The following is a 25337-nucleotide window of genomic DNA, read 5'->3' on the forward strand; positions in this document are numbered from 1 at the left end:
AAACGAGTAGTTTTGAATAAAACCGTAGAAAGCGACAAGTGACTCGCGTATCGTATCACAAGGATTCTCGTTGATTATTAACCAAAGGTAAATCGATTTAGGGGGGTTGGTTTAGGTTCTAATTATAGAAAAAATGATTATCAAAAGCGATTAATGAAATAAGTTGTTTTAAAAAAGTGATTATAAAATTAAGCCAATCTACTGTTTTTGGTTCCGGCTTATCATGGGTTTCTACCTTACCAATTCCTTAAGCGGCTTCGATCTCTATTCGATTTCAATATCAATTGACAAGCGCAAAAGATATTAAACAGATTGGATTCCTATTCTGAATTAAGCAAACGGATTAATACAATCGCGAATTAAGCAAACACGATATAGAAACGCAATTTAACGACGAAGCGACGTAAACAACGATTAACAGTTAGGAATACAATCATACAAAATTAATCAAAATATTCCACAAAATAACAGATTAAGCAAATGCAAATTCATATAATATAATTGAAAGAGAAATGAAATTGAATTGATAAAATAAAAGCTATGGAGATACAAAAAATACCTGGTCTAGTCTTCAAAGATCTTGGACTCGTCTCAGATATTGTTATTCCTCCAAAATTCAAAGTTCCTGTCTTTGCAAAGTATGATGGAGTTTCTTGCCCAAAACTACATCTAAGGTCCTATGTGAGGAAGATACTACCCTATACAGCAGATAACAAATTGTGGATTCATTTCTTCCAGGAAAGTCTGTCGGGTACACAACTCGAGTGGTACTACCAACTGGAAAGTACAAAAGTTCATACCTGGGAAGATTTGGCTGCTGCTTTCTACAAACAGTATCAATACAACGCTGACCTTAAACCAACCCGTACTCAACTACGGAGCATGTCTATGGCACCAAAAGAAAGTTTCAAAGGGTATGCACAAAAGTGGAGAGATCTGGCTGGAAGGGATCAACCACCCTTATCTGATCGCGAGCTGGTCGACATGTTCACGGGCACTTTAACTGGCCCTTTTTACAGTCATTTGTTGGGAAGCTCATCATCAGGTTTCACTGACCTGATATTAACTGGAGAGTGTGTCGAAAGCGGCATTCAAAATGGAAAAATTCAAACAGGCTCTTCCTCTGGTACTACAAAAAGGCCCATCAGTGGGAGAAATGAAATCAATACAATGCACAGTCAGAAAGGTCGCAAAAGTGAGCGTCACCAATCTGTAGGGGCAGTTCTGATCTCCGCATCTGCACCTCAAAAAGATCAACCGCCGAAATATATGCGTCGACCAGATGCACCAAGAAGAAATTTCACCAGAATCAATATGCCAATCTCTCAAGCATTGCAGCACTTGTTAAAAGCAAATCTGATCACATTGAAAGATCCTCCAAAGAATGTCAACACTTCCTCTCCGAGTTATTGCCCCGATGCCACATGTGCATACCATTCTAACTGTCCAGGACATTATGCAGATCATTGTTGGGCCCTGAAAAATAAAATACAAGACACGATAAATGCTGGAGAAATTGAGTTCGATCCTCCAGAGACTCCAAATGTCATCATTGCACCTATTCCGAAACACGACAAGACCATTAATGCTATCATAGACACTGTTTATATCTATGATGTGAGAGAATTGTCAACTCCGCTCCTTGAAGTCAAAAGAAAGCTAATCCGAGCTGGTTACTTTCCAGGTTGCGACCCTGATTGCTTTTATTGTGCACACCTACCCAATGGTTGTGAGAATTTGAAAATAGGAATTCAGAAGTGGATGGATCGCCGTATCATTATGTTTGAGAGGCTCCCTTCTATGGACGATTTATGCGAAGTCTTTTCAAATGGGATGAGAATAGAGGACGTTTCGGTGGTTTCTAACATACCATTGAAAATCCCTACCAAAGCTCCTTTCAAAATTTCTACTGCACCCAAAGTGGCATCTGTAATCATCACCAGTCCGGCTCCATTTCCATACTCCTTAGACAAAGCTGTCCCTGGAGTTATGACACTAATGTTTATGTCCATGGAGTTAAGCAAGACACATTGACTGAAGAGGCTATGAATTTTACTACTCCAACTATTGATAATATTATGGGTACTAGTAAGATTACGAGAAGTGGAAGGATCTTTTCACCAGAAATTTCTCCAAATGTTGCTACCAATCCAGTCCAAATCCCAGTTCCTAATCAAGATATCAACGCTCGAGGCAAGGAACCACTAGTTGAACCAGTTCAAGTACCGATGGAAGTCACTGTTGAAGATCCGTCGAAACAAAAAATGGAGGAAATATTGAAAATCATCTGCAAAAGTGATTACAATATTGTCGAACAACTGGGACACACTGCTTCAAAAATCTCAATGCTGTCTCTGCTGAAATATTCAGAAGCTCATGCCAAATCCCTAATGAAGTTCCTAAAAGCTGCCCATGTACCACAGGAGATTTCAATCGATCAATTCAAAAATTGTGTTGCCAATCTAACAGTGAATAATGGTCTCGGTTTCTCTGATGTTGATCTAACCCCTGCTGGAAAAATCACAATAAAGCCTTGCACATCTCTATTGAATGTAACAGCACCACTCTGTCTCATGTACTGGTAGATAACGGTTCCTCTTTGAACGTGTTACCAAAAGCAGTACTGGAAAAACTTGACTTTGAAGGAGTTGTGTTACAACCAAGCGATGTTGTGGTAAGAGCCTTCGACGGGTCAATAAGAATAGTGTACGGAAAAGTGAAGCTCCCAATCAGAGTGGGCTCTCAGATCTTTGATTCTACCTTTTATGTAATGGAAATTCACCCAGCATATTCCTGTTTACTAGGACGCCCTTGGATACATGGGGCAAATGCTGTAACTTCTACCCTACATCAGAAGTTGAAGTATCCGGTAAAAGGCAAGGTTGTCATAGTTTATGGCGAGGAAGAATATGTGGTTAGTCACCTAAGTAACTCCAAGTATGTTTAGATGGAGGGCGAATTCATCGAAACTCCCTGCCAATCTTTTGAGGTGGTCTCTCCAGATGTCTCTACTGCCAAACATATTTCTGCTACTCCTGCTACAAAAATAACTCCAACTATGGCTTCTCTCAAAGATGCCAAAGCTGTGATCGAAGAAGGTGGTTGCACAGTATGGGGACAGCTCCTCGATGTACCTTACAAGTTCGATAAGCTAGGTCTGGGCTATGCTAATGGAACTCAGAAGAACGATCAAAGTCCTTGTTCTGGAGGATTAATGTCGCATTTCATCAGCCAATGTGTGAATGCTATTGAAGACGAAGTAGTGTTTTTGAACCATATTATTCAGCAATATCCAAATGAAGTTCCACCTGTTTCCACGGAAGTTTGGGATACTTTGGGAGAACCAAGCGGCGGGTATGATTTTCTAGTAAAGTATACTGCACCTCAGAGTTCTTTTATTGCCATGGAAGACATTACCCCAACTGGATGGGGTGATCAGTTTGAAGATTGCAAAAGTTTCACAAGTTCCATCAATGAGCAATACCAAAGTCCACCTAGTCCAAAAGAAGTCTGGGATACACTAGGAGAACCAAGTGGCAAGTATGACTTTATGGTGAAATATTCTACTCCCCTGAGCTCGAAGATTGTTATTGAAGACATCACCCCAACTGGATGGGACAACCATTTCGAAGACAATATGACATTCACAAGCCCTGACGCTCCTGAAGAAGCATGGGAAACACCAAATAATGAGAATGATTTCCTGACACAATACATTGCTCCCCAGAATGCACAAGTCTCCCTTGAAGACATCATTCCAACCGGATGGGATGATCTTATCGGGTATCTCGCTCAGCCAACAGAAGTATCTTAGCCTGGGCTCTCGTATCCATCAGAGTATCTTGCTTATCCCGAAGGATCAACAACTCATTTCCCCACCAAAGAAATCAATGTTGTGGAAGACGAAGAAGACAACTGCAACTGGAGCAGCTGGATACACCCTGCTCACAATAATGGATTGAACAACTCGGAAGTTGAGGATGTGATCTCCTTTGATCAGGAATTCACATTCACTCTGGATCCTGTTATTAACGATTCTGCTATTGCCAATAATGACTTTGAAAATCCGATCTGCCAAACTGAGGACGAAAGTGAGGAGGATTGTGAAGTACCAAGGGAACTTGCAAGGCTGTTAGAACAAGAGGAAAAGACTATACAGCCGCATGAAGAACCAATTGAGGTTATCAACTTGGGCAGTGACGAAGAAAAGAAATAAGTCAAGATAGGGGCTGATCTAGAAGACAGTGTCAAACAAAGACTGATTCAAATGTTACAAGACTACGTTGAGATATTCGCCTGGTCTTATGTAGATATGACTGGCCTTGACACGAACATTGTGGTTCATCGCCTGCCGATCAAAGAAGGTAGCACTCCAGTTAAGCAGAAGCTGTGGAGGAGTAGGCCCGATATGTCCAAGAAGATCAAAGACGAGGTTGAGAAGAAATTCAATGCTGGCTTTCTGAAAGTTGTAAGTTATCCTCCATGGATAGCTAACATAGTGCCTATGCCTAAAAAAGACGAGAAAGTCAGAATGTGTGTCGACTATAGAGATCTGAATCGGGCAAGCCCCAAAGATGATTTCCCTTTACCTCACGTCGATGTACTAGTTGACAATACTGCACAATGCAAGGTATTCTCCTTTATGGATGGATTCTCAGGGTACAATCAAATCAAGATGGCACCTGAAGACATGGAAAAAACAACCTTCACAACACCCTGGGGAACCTTTTGTTACAAAGTGATGCTCTTTGGTTTATAGAATGCAGGAGCAACCTATCAACGCGCAATGGTAGCTTTGTTCCATGATATGATTCATCAGGAGATAAAGGTTTATGTCGATGATATGACTGCAAAGTCCAACACCGAAGAAGAACATTTGGGTCATCTACACAAGCTGTTTGACAGACTCAAGAAGTACAGGTTGCAACTGAATCCGAACAAGTGTACCTTTGGAGTAAGATCCGGTAAACTCTTAGGTTTCATCGTCAGCAGCAAAGGTATTGAGGTCGATCCTGCCAAGGTCAAATCCATTCAAGAAATGCCTATACCCCGTACCGAGAAAAAAGTCAGAGGATTCTTGGGACGTCTGAATTACATAGCCAGATTTATTGCCCATATGACTACCACTTGTGTGCCAATCTTCAAACTGTTGAAGAAAGATCAAGTGGAAAGATGGAATGACAAATGCCAATTAGCCTTTGATAAAATCAAAGAATATCTTCAAGAACCGCCAATCTTGTTACCACCAGTGGAAGGAAGACCTCTGATAATGTACCTAACTGTGTTAGAAGATTCAATAGGGTGTGTACTGGGGCAACATGACGAGTCTGGCCGAAAGGAGCATGCAATCTACTATCTTAGCAAAAAGTTTATCGATTGTGAAACAAGATACTCACTACTCGAGAAAACTTGTTGTGCCTTAGCATGGGCGGCTCGCCGACTAAGACAGTATATGCTAAACCACACCACTTTCCTAATCTCCAAAATGGATCCTATCAAGTATGTGTTCGAAAAACCTGCTCTCTCTGGAAGAATAGCAAGATGGCAAATGATCTTAACAGAGTATGACATCCAGTACACTTCACAAAAAGCGATCAAAGGAAGTGTGGTAGCTGATCATCTGGCTTATCAAGTAGTGGATGATTATCAAGCGTTAAACTCTGACTTCCCATATGAAGACATTATGCTAGTTGCTGACTATGAACAACCAGGACCGGAGGAAGGACCCGAGCCAGGATCCCGATGGACTATGGTTTTTGATGGAGCTTCTAATGCACTTGGGAATGGCATCGGAGCTATGATCATTTCTCCTGCAGGAGGTTATACACCATTCACTGCCAGATTATGCTTCAACTGCACTAACAATATAGCCGAGTATGAAGCATGTATTCTGGGTCTCAAAGCTGCAATCGATCTAAGAATCAAGTTCTTGGAGGTCTACGGGGACTCGGCCCTTGTAATTTATCAAGTCAAAGAGGATTGGGACACAAAGCACCCGAATCTAATTCCATACAAAGAATATGTGCTGAGTTTGATTCCTTACTTTGAAGAAATCACTTTTGAACACATCCTGGACGAAGAAAATCAACTAGCTGATGCTCTAGCTACCATGTCATCTATGTTCAAAGTCAGGTGGGACAATGAGGCGCCAATGAACACCATTTATAGACAGGATGAACCAGCCTATTGCAATGAGATCGATACCGAAGGAATGGAAGAAAAACCATGGTTCCATGAAGTAAATAGATATCTCGAAGCTCAAGAGTACCCTGAAGGGGCATCCATTAACGATAGAAAGTTTCTAAGAAGATTTGATGCTAAATTCTATCTAATGGAATTTTGTACAAACGCAACCATGACTTGACTTTGCTTCGTTGTGTGAACAAGAAAGAAGCAGAACAGATTATGGAAGACATACACAATGGTGCTTTTGGTACTCATTCAAGTGGACATACAATGGCTAAAAAGATCTTAAGAGCAGGATATTACTAGTCTACCATGGAGACAGACTGCCATCGTCACTCCAGAACTTGTCACAAATGCCAGATATATGCCGACAAAGTACATGTACCTCCAGTCCCATTAAATGTCCTGACAGCTCCTTGGCCTTTTGCAATGTGGGGTATTGATATGATCGGAGAAATCAAGCCTACTGCCTCCAACGGACATCGTTTTATCCTGGTCGCTATTGATTACTTCACAAAGTGGGTAGAAGCAGCCTCGTCTGCTTCTGTCACCAAGAATTTTGTGTCCCGGTTTATCAAGCACAATCTCATTTGTCGGTATGGCATCCCTGAAAGGATCATCACAGACAATGGCACAAATTTAAATAACAGAATGATTACTGAACTCTGCACACAATTCCAGATCAAACATCATAATTCCTCTCCATATCGACCAAAGATGAATGACGCGGTGGAAGCTGCCAACAAGAACATCAAAAAGATCATACAAAAGATGACAGTAACCTACAAAGACTGGCATGAGATGTTACCTTTTGCTCTTCATGGTTATCGCACATCAGCACGTACTTCAACAGGGGAAACTCCATTTTCCTTAGTCTATGGTATGGAGGCAGTTCTTCCAATTGAAATTCAGATTCCTTCCCTAAGGATTATGAAATAAGCTAATCTAGACGAAGACGATTGGATTCAGACTCGGTTGGACCAAATAAACTTGATTGATGAGAAGAGGCTCGCAGCTATTTGTCATGGTCAGTTGTACTTGAAACGTATGATTAAAGCCTTCAACAAGAGTGAATAAAGCGTACGACTATGTCCCGTTTAGCTACCTACTCACCTTCAAGGTTCAACACATCAAAGGCACCAATCAGTCCAATTACTTCCTTCCAACAAGTGAGGGATGAGATGCTTGAAGACAGATTGGCAATAGCAGAATTGAAACTTGACTGGATTGTTTTCACATAGCTATTTCTCTTTATAAATAATTTTCAAAGCTTTATGACAATTTCCTACTACTAGGATTTTTGTCTCCTTGTACTAATCAGCCTATTGTGTCTCTTTTTCAAAAAATCAATGCAGCTCATGCTCAAGATCAACGTTTTCACTTTTTCTGTTTTGAATACGTAAACGTCCCAATGATAATTTTGAATGAGCATATGCATTTAAATATGATTGATGTTTATAAGAAAAACAGGAATAGCATTCAGGTAATGTCCCAATCATTTGGGCATCATCCCGAAACCAGCATCTGAAGAAAAGTTCCCCAACAGAGATGTGTTTCTCAGCAAATTCCTCAATGAGATTTTTCTCTCCAACAAAATGATTCGAGAAATCCTATTCCCTAGCAGGGCTGTTCAAGAGCGCTATCCCCAGAAAGTGTGGTCTCCACACCAAGGCTTGGTCAAATAGTGCATCGGAGGATTATGCATCTCTCTCACTCCCATTTAAAGGGCATCAAAATCAGAATGTTCAAATTACCTTTCATCTCCAAGCAGTAGTAAAAAATCCCTCAACAGAGTACCCTGGTCCGTAAAAAGGTCCCCCAGCCGAGTATACTCCAACAAGATAGAAAAGATCATCAACAATCACAATGCCTTCATTTCCAAATTGCAAGCAGGGATTTATTTTCCCAACCAGAAGTTTGAAACGCTCTAAACTGCATAAGTCATACATCATACGCATATTCATACACAGCATATAATGTGTCATGACAAACGCATACATAACATGCATATTTCTCCTTTAGATTGAGAATCTCAACATATACATTACATGCATCATAACATTGCATGTCACTAACTTGATTTTTTTTAGGTGGACGAATAGCTTCAAATCACATGCAGTGTTCCCCTGGATTCTATTCAGACAGACATTTCTCTCAGATATAATCAAGCCAAAGATTCATTCTGAAGGGATCTCTCTTTTCAAATCACCTATCAACTCAAAAATAAGCAACACAGATCTAAGTCGATACCTTGGACGGTTCCTTAATGATCTACCATCAAAGATCTAAAGTTGATACCTTGGACGGTTCCTTAACGATCTACCATCAAAGATCTAAAGCTGATACCTTGGAAGGTTCCTTAATGATCTACCATCAAAGATCTAAAGCTGATACCTTGGACGGTTCCTTAATGATCTACCATCAAAGATCTAAACTGATACCTTGGACGGTTCCTTAATGATCTACCATCAAAGATCCAAAGCGGATACCTCAGACGGTTCCACAACGATCAACTTTCAAAATCTAAAGCGGAAAAACTTTGGACAGTTCCGTAACGATCAGCCTCCAAGACTTAAAGAGGTAACCTCGGACGGTTCTGTAACGGTCAACGCAGAGGTTTTCAAATCCTTCATCAAGATATAATCAATGGATTCATTCTGATGAACAAACCATCAACACATTTGCCAGATGGCATCTGAAAGCCCATCTCAGGTAATGTTTCGATCTGCCAAAGACATTTCTTAGACAACATTCAAATGCAATTTCCAACATCTCTTCCGGTGGAGGTAAGTGCAAATTTTCAGGGCATCTAATATTCAATCATCTTCTACCTTCAAATTTCAAACAATCTCTTCAGGTTTAAGAAGATTGAATAGGGGCAACTGTTATACCCCAAAATTTGCCCGCATCTTTTTTCAGAAAGAAGGCAACAGACTCCTGTCTAAAAATTGGGAGTTTCATAAAATCTTGGATTTTATTTCATAAATATCCTGATTTTATGAATACTCGGTTTTTAGAATTTTTATTATACGGTATTTTGGCTCGCTGTTGAATTTATTCTTACACAAACGCCAAGTACTGTTTATCACTTCACATACGCTGTTTATTTGAGATTTATTTGCAGATAAATAGCACTGACGCAATTGGTACATAATTAAATCTTTTTGCAGGCGCAAAGTCCGGGGATTTAGACTGTACTGGTAACGAGTAAATTATTATTAATTTTTTGTTTCCCACTAATTTCTATACTATATTCTATTATTTTCAAAATGTTTTCCTTTCTTTTCAAATCACTTTCTTTCAAAATCAAATCCTAACTTTATTCTATACATCTCTCTTTTCAAACCTTACCGTACACTTTCTTTCAAATCCTACTACCACTCAAATTTTCCTTTTTGTACGGAATCACTTCATTCCCCAACGTCTCTATCCTTATTTTCACTCTATAAATACCTCTCATTTTTTCCATAAATTCTCACATCAAATTTCGACTCATCTCTCAAATTTCTACATCATATTCATTCTCTCTTCTTCCCCGGCAAAAATGGCAAAGTGGATGGATACGTGTTTTCTTATGGTCATCACTGTTTTGGTGGTAATCATGTCCTTTTTCTGTCTGCACAGTCCTGAAAAATGCGGACCTGGCTTGTTTACACTCCCAATCATCTATATGTTATTATTTATAGCATGGGTTTTTAATCGTCATTTTTAAAGTTTGTCGTATCTTTTGCTTTCAAATAATGTACTGTTTATTTGTCGTACTGTTCATTATATCATGTAATATTTGTACTGTCAGTATTAAATGCCGTACTATCTGTCGTACTGTTGTTTAATTATCTAGATAATATTTTGTGTGTTTTCTGCCAGTTAAGTATTTATTTTTCTGTGCATTAAATATTTTTCAAGGTTATTATCGGTAATTTTGTTCGCGTACAGTATATTTTATTTATTTATTATGTTTGTGTTTTTTCTAACAACTCATGTAAATAAATTTTCACCATTAACACAACAAAAAACAAAAATAAAAAATTAACTTTAACTGTTGAATTTTCACTTTAACTGTTACATTAATGCCTGAACAGTCAGTTGACAGTCAAACCCGCTGACAGTGCAATTCTCCGTGTTTTGTACCATCAATCAAATCAATCTTTTGCATTTCAAAATTCCAAGATTTTTGTCCTAGAAGTCTTCTGATAATCACATGATCAGCAGAGACTCAGCACTGCACAAAAATCAGGTACGCTTACCTGTCTCCCACACAAACAGTCCCTAACTAGGGTTTTTTGTTTTTTTTTCAGGAGAACAAGTTTTTTGAGACCTCAAATGGATTTCATGGACCTCCATATATCTCAAAGTACCACCATACAAATTTTCAAACTTGAATTCGCGCAGACGCACAGTAAGCAGCTCAAACAGTCAACAGACGACCAGTTTGACCGAAAAGTCAACAGATAGTAAAAAATGAAATTTTTTGTCAACATCCATATTTTGTCAAATGATTCATCATTTGATCATTGGTTGATCATAATTCATCAAGAAAAGATCAAAAATCAACAAAACCCTAAGTTTCAAAATTAGGGTTTTCTCCTAAAAAGTCAACTGAACTTTGACCGGCCATAACTCTCTCCTCGTTCATTCAAAAAATTCCAACCAAAGCTTGTTTTAAAGGAAATTCAATTATCTTTCAAATGCAATTGGTCCCATGGTCATTGGATTCACCATTTGAAAAATATGTGCTTAGACATTACAGGTCATTTTCAATGTCAAAAAATGGTTTTTTTGTCAAAGGCCATAACATCAAGATAACTTCTCCAAATGAAAAAAAGTTTCCAAAGTGGCTTGTAGAGGACATCTTGAGGTTTCTAAAAACTACAAGAACTCCTTCATATGATAAAAATTGAGGGATTTATGCCTTGTTGAAGTTGGCTATATTTTGGGAAAATGCATGAAACCAACATTGATCAAAAGTGTTTTTTTCCAAAAGGGGCCAAGTTTTCATGATCCAAACATACTTCTAACAATGTTAAGGGCCTCCCACGACCAACCTAAGGCCCATAGCATTTTTATTTCTTTTTTTGGTTTAATTTTATTACATTTAAAGTTAAATTGAAAAAGAAATGGTGAAGGATAATGATGCAATGCTTGATTCTTAAGCTAAGGCAACCAAGAATCATTCAACTCTGCAGCAATGGAGGTACAAAGCAGGCCTAGAGCAAGAGGTTGAAGAAAAATCAAGCCATGGTCAAGAATTCAACTTTTTTATATTAAAGAATTCAAAAATTCAACAAAGAACATCAATGCTTCTTAGCTTAGTCTTTAAGCACTTCATAGCTTCTAAATGAAGTAGCATACTTCAGTAGCATAGAGACACAAGTTCAGAACCAATACTATGCATATACCACTTTTGTAACAACTTGGAATTTTGAAGAAAATTTAGAATTCGAATTTTAAATTGCAGCTAGTTTCAATCCAACCCAAGTATTCAAACATCATCTCTGAACTTCATTGAACCTATCCAAATAAATTCTAAGCATCAAAACCTCACAAATCGAGCTACACAAGCCACGGTTTGTTCAAACAAAAATCAACTCGTATCTGATCATTCATGCATGTTTAATAAGATGTAGACATATATTTGTGTTTAGATTGGTGCTCTGGTCGTTTCTGGAGCTCTAATTGAATTTTAATGGCCGTTTGTAGAATATACCATTTTAGGGTTCTTAAGCTAAAATTTGGGATTTTTCGCTAGAGGCAAAATTAGACAAAACTAATGGCATATTTGAACTCAGTGGATCAAGGCTAGTTGACTGCATAGGTCGCGAATTTTTTTTGCATGAGTTTACCCCTATTCGCTATTTTGCAGGTTTAAGAATCACTTATTACAGCGTTGTTCTCACAAAAGCGCTGTTAAAAGTGGTGGCGAGAGGTTGAAGATGAAGACGTGGCCTCTCCCTATTGGCCAGTATGCGCGCGCGTTTTAATTTAATTTTTCTTTGATTCAGTGCTTTGCAGGTGATGCACGTGCCATGCTCCTTCGCTTCCAGGCCATCTGATCTCATTAATTCCCTCATCTAACGCTTATGACATGCCAGTCCATACCATAGACTCTACCATCCATCACACATGATCATATTATTATTTATTTTATTTTATTTAGTTTTCTTTGCAAAATTAATTTAAAATAGTTTAATAAATCAAAAAAATATAATAAAAATATATTTAGGTTTATAAAATAATCTATTAATTTTTGACACAAAAATATTTTATTTTTCTTAATAATTAAAATATTTTGTTTAATTAATTAGTATATATTTATATATTTGCTTTTTAATTATTTCAACCAATCAAAAAATCCGAAAAAAATTTGTTCTTTTTATTAAATTAGGTTTATATATTATAGACTAATTTTGTACATATTTAGAATATTTTTCCTTTTAAGTTTTAATTATTTGTATAATTATTTGCATAGTTATATGTTAATTAACTTAATAATTTCAAAAACAACTTCAAAAAATCCAAAAAATTTAGTTTTACTTTAAAATTAATTAACAAGCTATATGAACATATTTTAAACTTAATTTTAGGTTTAAATTTTATTTCTACCTTCCTTCTCATTTTAATTAAATTAATTATGCATTAATTCCAATTAAAATTAACCATACAAAAAATCCAAAAATATTTCTTTTATCTTATTGCAATTTAAATTCATAGATAAAGTGTATAGGTTGTCAAAATCATGTAAATAGCGTAGTTTACATTTCTCGCACAATCGATGTAATAGCGTAGATTTACTTTCCGCATTTTATATTCCCGCATTTTAAATTCTGTACATATAAAACTGCGTGTATGTCAAAGATAAAAACTGAAGCGTTAGGTCACTAACTTCAAAGATAAAAATATCTGAATCAAAACACAATCACACTTGCACCTCTTAAGGTAATCCCTCTGATACTCTTTTCAAAAAAAAAATCATATTCTATTATTTCAAATGCAAAATCGAACTTTTGTTTACATCCGGTAAAAGGAGAATTTTCTAAAAGAAATAGGAAAAGACCTTATAATCTTAGGGTAGATCTCCTAATTGCTTGCTCAAATCAAAACAAACAAATGTCTCATATATCATTGTTTTTCAAAATAAAACTTTCAAAAAAGACAATACTTGGTACATATCCAAACAAGGATCATTACGAAGTTAAAGCTCTTTTTTCAAAACATCTTTCGAAAGATAAAACACTTTGTATACATCCGCACAAGGATCATTACAGAGCCAATTTACAAAGGTATTTTAAAACCGCATACAAGCATTTCAAAGCAAGACAAATGATTCAAAACAAGTGAGCTAAGCATTTAAGAGCCTATGGATAACCATGGATACAAAGGGGTGCTAATACCTTCCTTTTGTATAACCTACCCCCGAACCCAAAATCTCTTAAAGGTCTTTTCTTGTTTCTTTTATAAACCTTTCCTTAATTGGATAAAATAAAAGTCGGTGGCGACTCTCTGATTTTCAAAATTCACAAACAAAAGAAGAGTCAGTTTGTATCTCTCTCACGAGAGGTACAATAAAATCGAGTGCGACACTATGTAATTCAATCTCCCTAAGAACCCTCGAGCTTCTTTTTCATTCTTCGGTGCTGGCATATTCTGTATTGCTCTTACTTCATCAGGGTCGACCTCAATCCCACGTTGGCTCACGATGAATCCAAGTAATTTTCCAGATCGCACTCCGAAGGTGCACTTGTTTGGATTATGCCTCAACCTGAATTTTCGCAGACGAGCAAACAGTTTCTCAAGATATACTAAGTGTTCCTCCTCGGTTTGATATTTTGCAATCATATCATCGACGTACACCTCAATCTCCTTATGGATCATGTCATGAAAAAGGGTCACCATTGCTCGTTGATACGTTGCACCGGCGTTCTTAAGGCCAAAAGGTATCACCTTATAACAATAGGTACCCTACGGAGTGGTAAAAGTAGTCTTGGTCATATCTTCAGGAGCCATCTTTATTTGATTATAGCCAGAAAAACCGTCCATGAATGAGAATACCGAATACTGAGCAATATTGTCGACAAGTACATCAATGTGAGGCAGAGGGAAACCATCATTTGGACTTGCCCTATTCAGATCTCGATAGTCGACACACATGCGCACCTTTCCGTCCTTCTTAGGAACAGGTACGATGTTTGCAATCCAAGGAGGGTATTCACACACCGATAAGAAACCAGCATTCAACTGTTTTTCAACTTCCTCCTTGATTTTTAAAGCCATATCAGGTCGAGTTCTTCGTGGTTTTTGCTTTACAGGCGGACATTCTGGTTTGAGCGGTAACCTGTGAATAACGATATCAGTGTCTAAACCAGGCATGTCTTCATACGACCAGGCGAAGATGACAACATACTCTCGAAGTAACTCAATCAACATTCTCTTTACATTACTCTGCAGAGCAGCATCTATCTTGACTTCTTTCTTTGCTTCTTCTGTACCGAGGTTGATGATTTCTATGGCTTCTTGATGTGGCTGAATAGATTTCTCTTCTTGTCTCAATAATCTTTCCAATTCCGCAGGGACTTCACAATCTTCCCCACTATCTTCATCAGCTTGGTCAATTGGATTCTCAAGGATATCAGGACGTGGAACTGTAACATTATCATTTTTTATGGAATCCGAGCTGGATCTGCACGATGGATGATTTATGCCTTAGAATGAAACACATAGAAGAAATGAAAAAAAAAGGAAAAGCTTTGCCATTTTTATCATTTTTTGAAAAAAAATTTAAAACAACAAGTAAAATGAAAGAAATGGAGCAGTAATTGTATGCAAAAATATGACTTTTATTCATCATTAAACAAATTGAAACACACGGTGGGCCCCTCTTTATACAAGCGATCAATATGCTTGGGGCGAAGCATATGATTTATTGGAACAGGAAAATTACATCTCCATAAAAGTGACTCTGGGGATGTCCACTGTGGTCCAATTGTTGAGTTCCTGTCCGGGCGCAACATGGCAAATGAATATGGAGAGATCTTCTTCATCATCGTCATCCACGGCGAGAACCTGACTTTCAGAACTAGTACTGGCGCTGACGAACACCTGAGAGATTGGGGGGGTCACCTTCTTTCCTTGGGTTGGACTGAATTGAGTGGAAGAGGATGGTTGGTACCCAAGACCATACTTGTCTCGTTTCTCATGAACATCAATCAACTTGCCCCAAGCACCATGGGGAACACCAGCTTCCAGGAACTCCTTAGCATCATTCAAGGACGAGAGGGGTGTCCCAGGTTCCCTCTTGTTTTTGACCACAGGAAGTCTATCAACCGACACGATTTCCAAGGCTTGGAAAGGTGTCTCCTGTATTTCCCCCTCCACTTCCACATATCAGTATGTTGCTAGATTATTGACTACCAGATCCTCTTCACCGGTGATCACAACAATCTTGTCACCCACAACAAACTTCAAACACTGATGAAGGGTGGATGTCACAGCTCCAGCAGCGTGGATCCAAGGACGACCCAAGAGACAAGTGTACGAAGGGCGAATATCCATGACATAGAAGGAAATGTAGAACGTGTGCGGACCAATCTTGACAGGCAAATCAATTTCCCCTTCTACGGACCTCCTAGAACCATCAAATGCTCTGACGCTCATAGTACATGGTCTCATCATAACCCCATCCATGCTCAGCTTGAACAAGGTAGCTTTGGGCATCACATTAAGGGAAGATCCGGTATCAATCAGAAATCTGGATAACACAGTATCCAAGCACCTCATGGAGATATGCAACGCTTTGTTATGTGCTCTACCCTCGGTTGGAAGTTCATCATCACAAAAGCCCAAACAATTGCCGGCAGCAATATTGGTCACAACCCCTTCAAACTGAGGTACAGTAATGTCTTGAGTAACATGAGCGGAAGCCAGGATCTTCATCAGAGCGTCACGGTGAGCTTCTGAGTGCACCAAAAGGGACAAGATGGAGATCTTAGCTTGAGTTTGGTCAAGCTGGTCAATCACCTTGTAATCACTTTTCTTTATAATTCTCAGAAGTTGTTCAGCGTCTTGTGCGGTACGGGGCTCGGGAGGATCAACGACAACCTGTTTCCCTTTAGTCTGAGTGTTAACATCTTTGTTGGTCTCTTTGGGAGGCGGAGGTGGGGCGGCAAAGATTCGGCCACTTCGAGTGATGCCACTAGTCCCAACGATATTTGTGACATTCGAGTTACCCACTGGAGGGCAATCATACTTTTTCCCTCAGATATACACAGCATTATAACTCCAAGGAACAGCCTTAGAATCAACCAACAAAGAGGGAGTAAGAGACGGAGTCTGGGGAGCTTGGGGACGGATGAACAGAGGAGTATTCGGAGTCTGAATAACCAAAGGAGTACTCGGAGTTTGAATAATCAAAGGAGCGCTTCGGGCTTTTGTCATATCAGCAGGATAGTAAGGAATCTCTAGAACAACCACCTCTTCATCAGGAATAACTCTTTCCACTCTAATGACACCTTCATCCATAAGCTTTTGAATCTCATCCCTCAACCTGCCACATTCCTCTGGATTAGAAGAACAATGTAAACAGAAGTCATGTAGTTCACACAAAACCCCTTATTGCACGAGATGTTCTCTGACAGTTGCAAGCGGCATCTTAACCTCACTAACATCAGTTACCAGGACCTGTTCGTCACACAATTCAACGACATTGGTTGCACCTGCGTAGGGAGGCATAGGATTGTTCTGCACGTTAGGACCAGTAGGAGCGAATGAAATAATCTTGTCATCGAGGAGATCTTGAACTTTGTACTTTAATGCTCTACACTTTTCAATTGTATAGCCTGGAGCACCTGAGTGAAACTCACATCGAGCATTAGCATCATATCCTAGGGGAAGAGGGCTAGGTGGAGGACCCATTTCACGGAGTTGCACCAACTGACCAGCAAGCAATTGGGGAAGAAGCTGGGCATATGGCATCGGAACCGGATCAATACGCCTTTCAGGGTATCTTTGCCTTTGTGGAGCTCTTTGACCTTGAGGCCTAGGATTTTGTTGACGATTCTGAGGGGCAACAACTTGTTGTTGTGGGATGAAAGGCAGCTGAGGTGCCACCCATGGTTGTGGAAGTGCAGCAGCGTACGCCTGAAGGGCATACGGATTAGGAACATCATAGGGCATTGGGTAGTAAAGAGGCGGAACAGCAGAGTATACAGGAGTTCAACCTTGGTCGGCTGAAGCAGTGCTGGTTTCACCTTCCTTCTTCTTCACAAATCTGGAGTACGGTTTTTTACCATTGCCATTAGAATTGCCAGGACTAGTAACACCTTGAATGGTACCAGCTTTAACACAGTTCTCAACCCGTTCACCAATGATGACTACATCTGAGAAAGAAGGAGAAGTATTGCTGACCATGTGCGGAAGATACGGCCCTTTCAGAGTACCCATAAACAGATCAATCAATTCGCAGTCGAGGAGAGGAGGTTGAACTCGAGCAGCAAGTTCACGCCACCTCTGGGCGTACTCTTTGAAAGATTCTTCAGACTTTTGTGCCATATTTTGAAGTTGGGCGCGGCTGGGAGCCATAGCAGTGTTATAGTGGTAATGTTTCAAGAAGGCATCAACAAGTTCTCCCCAAGTACTAACATTAGCCCTCTCAAGTTTAATATATACCACTCCAACGGGGCTCCAGTGAGACTATCCTGAAAGAAATGCATGAGCAATGGTTCATTCTCAACATGGGCGGCCATCTTACGGCAGTAGAAACGAAGGTGAGTCTCTGGGCAGGTGACCCCCTTGTACTTATCGAAATCTGGCACCTTAAATTTCGGGGGAATAACAATCCCAGGTACCAGCCACAGAGCAGCAGTATTGAAACTTGAAGTTTTGGCGACTTCAACGGCCTTAAGGCGTTCCTCCAGAGCCTGGTACATCTTAGCGGTTTCAGTCATCTCAGTAGTAAGATCATGGTCAAGATCAATAACGTCGTGGTGATCGTCCACCAACTTAGGTATGCCTCCATCATGAACCTCCCCAGGTTTTGGTACTCCACCAGCAGAAGTGGTAGGAGCATCTTTGACCAAACTAGCGACGCTTTTCCTGAGTTCATCCTGTCCTTGAATGATGGCATGGAGGGTCTCCATAAGTTGAGTCATTCTATCCCCCATGACATCCATATCCCTACGGAGGGCAGCTTGATTCTGTTCAAATTGGTCCATGATTCTTTTCTCGTTGTTCCTGGTGCGGTAAGGATGTAAGGTAGTCAGCTTTATTGTTGAAGAAGAAATTTGATCTGAAAGGGACCCCAATTAGTTTCTGATATAAGTACCTGAAAATGCAATGTGATAATGTGAATGTATGTGTGCATGTGTGCATATGATGTGTTGTGTCATTTTCAGAGTATCCAAAATCTAATTGTTGGTCAAGAATAAATAACAACGTGACAAGTAAGATATCAAAAAAAGAAACAGAAGGCAATTCATTTTCAGTCATAACATCCCCTTAAGGTCAATAGGTTCATACACAAGCAACATTTATTAAACACAAAGAAAATAGGGATCCCATCCAACAATTCTGGTGGTGATCTTAGAACAATACTCAAGTACTAATCCATCTCAGTGTAGAACAAAGGTCCTCCCTGTCTGAAGTACTTGTCGCTCCACCTTTTGGTTTCATCAAACAGTGTCTTGGTCACCTTTCGGTCTCTTCATTTGACAAAGCTTTGGATTACCACGTCCTTTCGGAATAACTGCCCATCTAGCTTCTTGCAGCTCTCCCTAAGTTCTTTACATCCTTTGCATTCTGGGAGATAAGCCTTCTCGGGTGCATCCTCTGTACTCATCATTTGATCTCTGAGCTTGGCATTCTCTTCTGTCAGTCGGGCGGTGCGAAGGTGACTTCCTTTCAACTGAGTCTCCACTGCGATTCTCTGGGTAGTCTCTTCTTCCAGTTTCTTTTTCATAGTCCTCAGCTTGTGGGCTTTCAGGTCCTCTTGGTATTCACGTTTGAGCTTTTCTTCTGCTTCCTTTACAGCCTTTTCTATGACCTTTTGAGGGTCCTCAGCAAGAATTGCAGCAGCTTTTCCACTCATTTCAGTTCTGGTCCTCTTCCTGACTTGAGAAGATTCTCCTTTGAGCGTTTTGAGTTCACGGGCCAGCTCGTTCTTTGTCTGTTTAAGGAAGTAGTGCTTCAAATCCGTATCCCTATCTTTCTCTTTCAATCTCAAATTGGCGATGCGGACCTGGTCGAGACGTTCCCTCGGTACCATAGCTTCCAATATCTTCGGAGGTTGTGCATACAAGAGAGGAACCTCCGGGAATGGTAACAAAAGTTTCTTGACTCTTTCCTTAACCCAATCGGTGTAAGGCTCCATGGCAATATCATTTTTGGCTCCCAAAGTGGATTTATCACCTATATGGATGTTATTCCAAGCCTTCCTGATTTCCTCAAGCGCTACAGGGTCAGTTCCCTTTTCAAAGTATACGGATTGGTGAATCTCCTTATCCAAAGGCCCACTCTTCATGGTATAGCCCAACTGACGAAGAGCAAGAACTGGGTTGTAGTTAATACATCCTCTTGTCCCAATGAGCGGGACGTTACCAAAGTTTCCGCACCTAATAATGACCTCAAATATACATGTTCGGAGTTGATACCACACAATGTCGTTCGCGGTAAGTCCCATGACCCTTTGAGACCACTTTTGAGTAGAAGTAATGAACTGACCACTTGCAGGGAGATGAGATTTGAACCAGTTGTATAGTAATGGAAAACAACTTCGGACAACTCCTCTTTTTCCATGCCGAGAGTGGATGGAATAGTATGTACCAGCCAGTAGAGTAGGGACTGGATTCTTACCCATAAAGAGGCATATGGCGGCCAGGTCGACGAACTTGTGAATGTTAGGGAACATTACGATCCCATAAATCAGAGCGGCCAGAAGGGCATTAAAAGCCTCCCACATCTCTTTGTTAGCAAATTCCTGGGCTTTTTCAATTAAGAAGCTCATGTAGAAACCATGAGTGTCGCCATTTTTCTTCCAGTTATCATGAACATCTCCAAGGCTCAAATAAAGAGCGTTGGCAATGTAATCCAACCTCGGTTTCTTTGGGACGCAAACAAAAGGCACTTTGCGCCGAACCTTGATGTTGAGAAGGTGAGAATACTCTTCGAGAGTGGGAGCCAGCTGATAATCTGAGAATGTTAAACAACGTATGTCAGGGTCGTAGAATTGGAGAAGAGTAGATAAAGTCCATTCGTCGACACGTGAATACAAAAGGGATAAGATGTTGCCATAACTGTCACTAAACACTGTTTCGTTATGACCAGTAACCAATTCACCCAACTGTCCCAGCTGAACCATGCCTTCAAGGTGGAAAGTATAAGTATGTGTGCGCCTTGTAGCTCCTTGGTTGGCGGTCACGTTGTTATCCATTCTTGACGGAGGTTGATATTTTTGGATACCCTGAAAAATGACATGCACATGAGGGTTAACTTTCTTTTTCTTTTTCGTTCTTTTTTCTTCTTTTTTTTTTTGGAAACTTAAACATGCTATGATGAAAATTATGCAAGTTAGGTCCCCACAACATGGAGAGACCAAGGCAATAATTTTGAGCAGGAGGATGTCATAGGATCAAAGGTCCGACATAGATCACAGAACCAAAGGAACATAGTCACCAACAGAACTGATCAGTCATTAATAGAACCTGAGTCACCAACGGTACCTGTCATGTATATCCCTCCCCACTCACAGGTGAATCTAGGCCAGGGTAAGGTCAAAATGGCAACCAGCGTTATCAGTCCTCCTGAGGCACCACTGTTGTTGCATCTACATGCCAACAATGATACCCTATTTGGACCTCGACTGGGCGTGGGTCTCATGATCGCACTAGACAAGACCTGACATCTCATCAGCGTCATGACTATCTACTTTATCCTAGGTGTCCTATGTGTCAACTCTGGCCTGGGTATTGGGCCTTTTACCTCATAGAAACAACCCACCCAACCTGCAAACAGAGAAAATATGTGGTCCCCACGGGGACCTATAATATAGTCCAGATGCATGCGGAAAGTAAATATGATATGCAAGCAGGAAATAAACATGATATGCAAGCATATATACAAATAATGCAGCACATATAAATAAACAAAGAAACACCCAAAGAAAAGAAGCAAACAAAGGCTAGGATCGACTCGCTAAGTACGGACCCGCAATAGGTCTAACGTCCCCAGCAGAGTAGCCAGCTGGCGCACGCTCGCGAAAAAATGAAAAGAGTCACCCCCAATATATTTATCCCCTAAGGGAAAGGAATATCAGAAAACCTAACAAAGGAAGGAACAGGGTCTTGCGGCCAGAGAATCTAGGTACGGGAGTCGGTTACGCAAGAGGAAGGTATTAGCACCCCTCGCGCCCATCGTACTCGATGGTATCCACCTATGTTTGTTTCTATCTAAAGGGTGTGTACTATGTCTTTGTCTACATGCGAGTGAATGCAAAATGTAGGGAAAATAAAGAATTATACTCGCACGGGCCCTACCCCGCTACCTACGTATCCTTTTCAGGAATCAGAGTTACCGTAGATCGGATCAAGATTTTCTGTTTGTTTTTGTGTTTTTTAGTTGGGTGGAGTTAACGTTCACGCTCTTGCATAAGGGACGACCTACGATGCGATCGAGCGGAAATAACGATTCCCTTAGAAAGAAGAAAAAGAGAGATTGGTTTGTGTCTTTTAGGGCAATTCCATGATGACAAAACCAACTACAAGGCTTCGCATCACTTCCTTACTTTGTTTTAAATCTGAACATTTATTAGTGTTTTAAGTGTTTTTGGTTGGTGTTTTTTAAGGGAGTTTGTTTGTGACTTAGATCATACCAAAAAGTTTTGAGTATTTAGAGAATGCACATCGAGGCCTATGCCACTATCGTTTCTCTAAATGGCGACTAAGAAATACACTGAGGCCTACGCCTCAATCATTTCTCTTCCGCTAAGTAGGAAAGAACATACATCGGGGCCTACGCCCCAACCATTTCTTTCCTACTATGAAAAAATAGTAGCGGTATGACCTTTGCCGGTATTTATTAAGTATTTTAAAAGTTGAAAAGAAAAAAGAATGAAATAGGGCACTAATTCTAAATTCTAATCTAAGTTGTCTAGGGAACCAAAATAATAAAAGCTATACAATTTATTAAAGGAAAATTATACATGAGATAGGTAAAGGAAATCAATATATGACAAATAAAGTTGAGAACTATAACAAGTAAACAGTATTCACAAACACACATACATAAATTAAGTCTATGAAAAAAATCGAGACTAAAATTTATTCCTAAGTCTATTAACGAATTATATACAAAGAAGTGTTAAAACAAAGAAATTCAAACATATTGTGAAGAAAAAGATTTATTAAAAGGATTAAAAACAATTAGAAAAAAAAAACAAAAATTAAGACAATTATTTACATACCCTAAAATATCTAAAAAAAATATTTAATATGTATTTATTTGAGAGAAAAAGATTTATGAGTTAAAAGTTAAAAAACAAAATTAAAATGAGACTCTAAAATCTAGACAGCAGGGGGTGTATCAGTAGTTTTCTAATGAACCAGAATTATTTACAAGAAAAACTGGGCCAAAAAACCGGGGTGTGGAAAGCACAGGTGCGCCAAGGCCCAGTTATTCAATGGTGGTGCATTAGTCATACAGGGGTTTTGTTCAGAAACTATTGCAAGGCCCAAGCATATGGCCCACCGTTCTCACCTTATTCCAATTTTATTATTCATTTGTTTTTTATCATTATTTATTTTTAGCATATGGTTTTATTAAACGTGACAAGAATTGTAGTGGATAAAAAAAAATTGGTCAGCTATCATTTAAGTTGCTAGAAGACAAAATCAATCCCAGCCAATCACGGGCTAACACCTAATCACGTCAATCATATGAGTAAAACAAAAGACCCAAAAATTGGGAAAGGAGGACCAATCCCACAGTGACACGCAGGCAAATGGGGAAGGAGCATTTGAAACATGCAGACGCCGGAGATGCTAACTCCGGTTGTCCTATCCGGTCTCCTCCGCCGGGGTCACGAGCAAAACAACCCAGAAAAATATGAGGACGCCACCGTTCGACTCGGATTTTGCCGCTGATCATGAATCTAGCCCTAGATTTTTCTAAAACTTGCTCTGACATCCAAATCGAAAGCGAACACCAAGCCCTAGATCTCATGAACTTCACCAAAACGCGTTCTGATCATAGAAACAGGTTCACACACATCCACAACATTCATATATGTGATTCAAACACACACACAATCATTATCTCAGGAAAAACTAACATGCTTTCAAGAATCATAATAATGCAAGATCTGATCTGTGCAACATGTAACCATCACACATTGAGCCTATGAATTTCACGTCCTAGTCCACATTGCTAGCATGATGAGAGAGAATCTAGAAACGTACCTGTTCGGATCTTGATTCAAGATGCAAAGAGAGCTTTATGATTCCTTCGCTGCTTAAATGAGACGAAGATGATGATGTTGAGTTCTAAATCTGATCTTGATTCCTGACCGAGCCAAAGCTTGATGAAGCTGACGTTCAGAGGTGACGCTCGATGATGATGAAGATGGAGGTTGAGGATATGGTTGGTTTTTTATGGCACGGTGGTTCTGTTGACAGTGGTGGCGATTGCATGGTGGTTATGATGAAGGTGGTGGTAATTGAAGGTTAATGAAGATGATGGTTGAGGAAGACGATGGAGGATGCGGTTATGGTGGTGGTAGAGAGTTGAAGTTTCGGTTATGGTGATTATGTGAAGAAGATGAAGAAGTTAGTTAGAGTTTGTTATACAATGCAACAAACTTTTTTTCATGGTGAGAGAATGAAGAGAGAAAAAGGGAGAGCGATGAGAGAGTTTGTGAAGAAAGTGAAAAGGTGAGAGTGTGTAAAAGGAAGGAGAGCATGGGAGAGCGAAGAGGGATGAGAGAAAAACTGGAAAATGAAAATTGAAGTCTCTTATTGTGAAGGCTCATGATTTATATAGGATAGTGTATAAGTGTTATGGAGTGGCTTGTGGTAGTGTAGTTTTATCTCATGCTTAATGAACAAGTTTGTGACATTTGTTGTGAACTTTTTCTTTTCTTTCATGTTGCATATAGATGCATGGTTATTTTGAGTAGTGTGTGTATGTAGTGAATTCCTTTCACTTTTAACATTCAAAAGGAGGCATGGCCGCTTTAATACGTAGGTATACATGCTGATACATGCAGTCTGGTGTTACTCATGTGAACCCTATGCATTACAGACCAAGATGCTAGCTTTTAACACATATGACTCATGCTGCAGTTCCCCACTTGACACACACTTGAGCTTAACGTCAAGATGTCATATGATAGAAGCAAATTGGTGTTGAGGATTTCATAAAATAGTGATGGCAAATGTAAGAGCAATAGCCACAAACTTGCTGTACCACAACTAAAATTATGCGCGGGCCGGAACTGAGCATGCCTTGTCGATCCCCTAACTTCAAAACCTTGACTTTAAAGCCTTCTAACTTTCTAACCCCTTGCCCAAATGATCCACTCTTGGACCTATAATGTGTGTGACATGTAATAGAGCCTGTCTTGTGTTGATATGATCAAGGAATAATGCCTACAATCTCTTCAAAATGCATTGGAACATGATGGTGCACACTTAGCATAGGGCTTGGGCGCATATGACATGACTTGGCCTCTCATTCATAGCAAGTCTATGGCTTGGTCAGGGCATGACTTTAGGTGTCTTCATCTCGGTCCACACATGTTCAAAATTAGAGATCTTGGGCTTATTAGATAGAGGGCATGGCAGAGAGTGATTTAGTATCAAACTTGATTCATATGAAGCCTCATATATCCTTAAAATTGAAATTCAAAATGGCATACCACGTCTTTGGCAAAATGCACGCGTATGCCTTAGGAATCTGGCCCAGCTTGCCCTGCAGTCGTTACTTGATGAGGGCATGACTTTACGGCTTCATAAATGATTCAATACACATCCAATTTGCTTGATTCTTGTTTAAATGGATATATGGCATGGAGTAGAGTAGATTGAAGTTGGACTTGACTCCATATGCTGCTTGTAATTCTCTATAAAGGGCCTCAAAAACTGCACACCACGTGTTTGTTAACTGGCTCA

General features: G+C 39.6%; 2 protein-coding genes across 2 annotated transcripts; both read right to left on the reverse strand.

Annotated features, from left to right (window-relative positions):
- Window positions 1–15567: 15567 nt before the first annotated feature.
- Window positions 15568–17355, reverse strand: LOC131659326 (uncharacterized). Its single transcript, XM_058928532.1, has 4 exons — window positions 16896–17355; window positions 16461–16739; window positions 16201–16412; window positions 15568–16065 (listed from the first exon to the last, which is right to left on the reverse strand). The coding sequence occupies exons 1-4, from the start codon at window positions 17353–17355 to the stop codon at window positions 15568–15570; spliced, it is 1449 nt and encodes a 482-aa protein (XP_058784515.1).
- Window positions 17356–18880: 1525 nt separating this feature from the next.
- Window positions 18881–20605, reverse strand: LOC131659327 (uncharacterized). Its single transcript, XM_058928533.1, has one exon. The coding sequence runs from the start codon at window positions 20603–20605 to the stop codon at window positions 18881–18883; it is 1725 nt and encodes a 574-aa protein (XP_058784516.1).
- Window positions 20606–25337: the final 4732 nt, after the last annotated feature.

Source organism: Vicia villosa, linkage group LG3 (assembly GCF_029867415.1).
Source record: "Vicia villosa cultivar HV-30 ecotype Madison, WI linkage group LG3, Vvil1.0, whole genome shotgun sequence".
In the NCBI taxonomy this organism is placed as follows: Eukaryota; Viridiplantae; Streptophyta; class Magnoliopsida; order Fabales; family Fabaceae; genus Vicia; species Vicia villosa.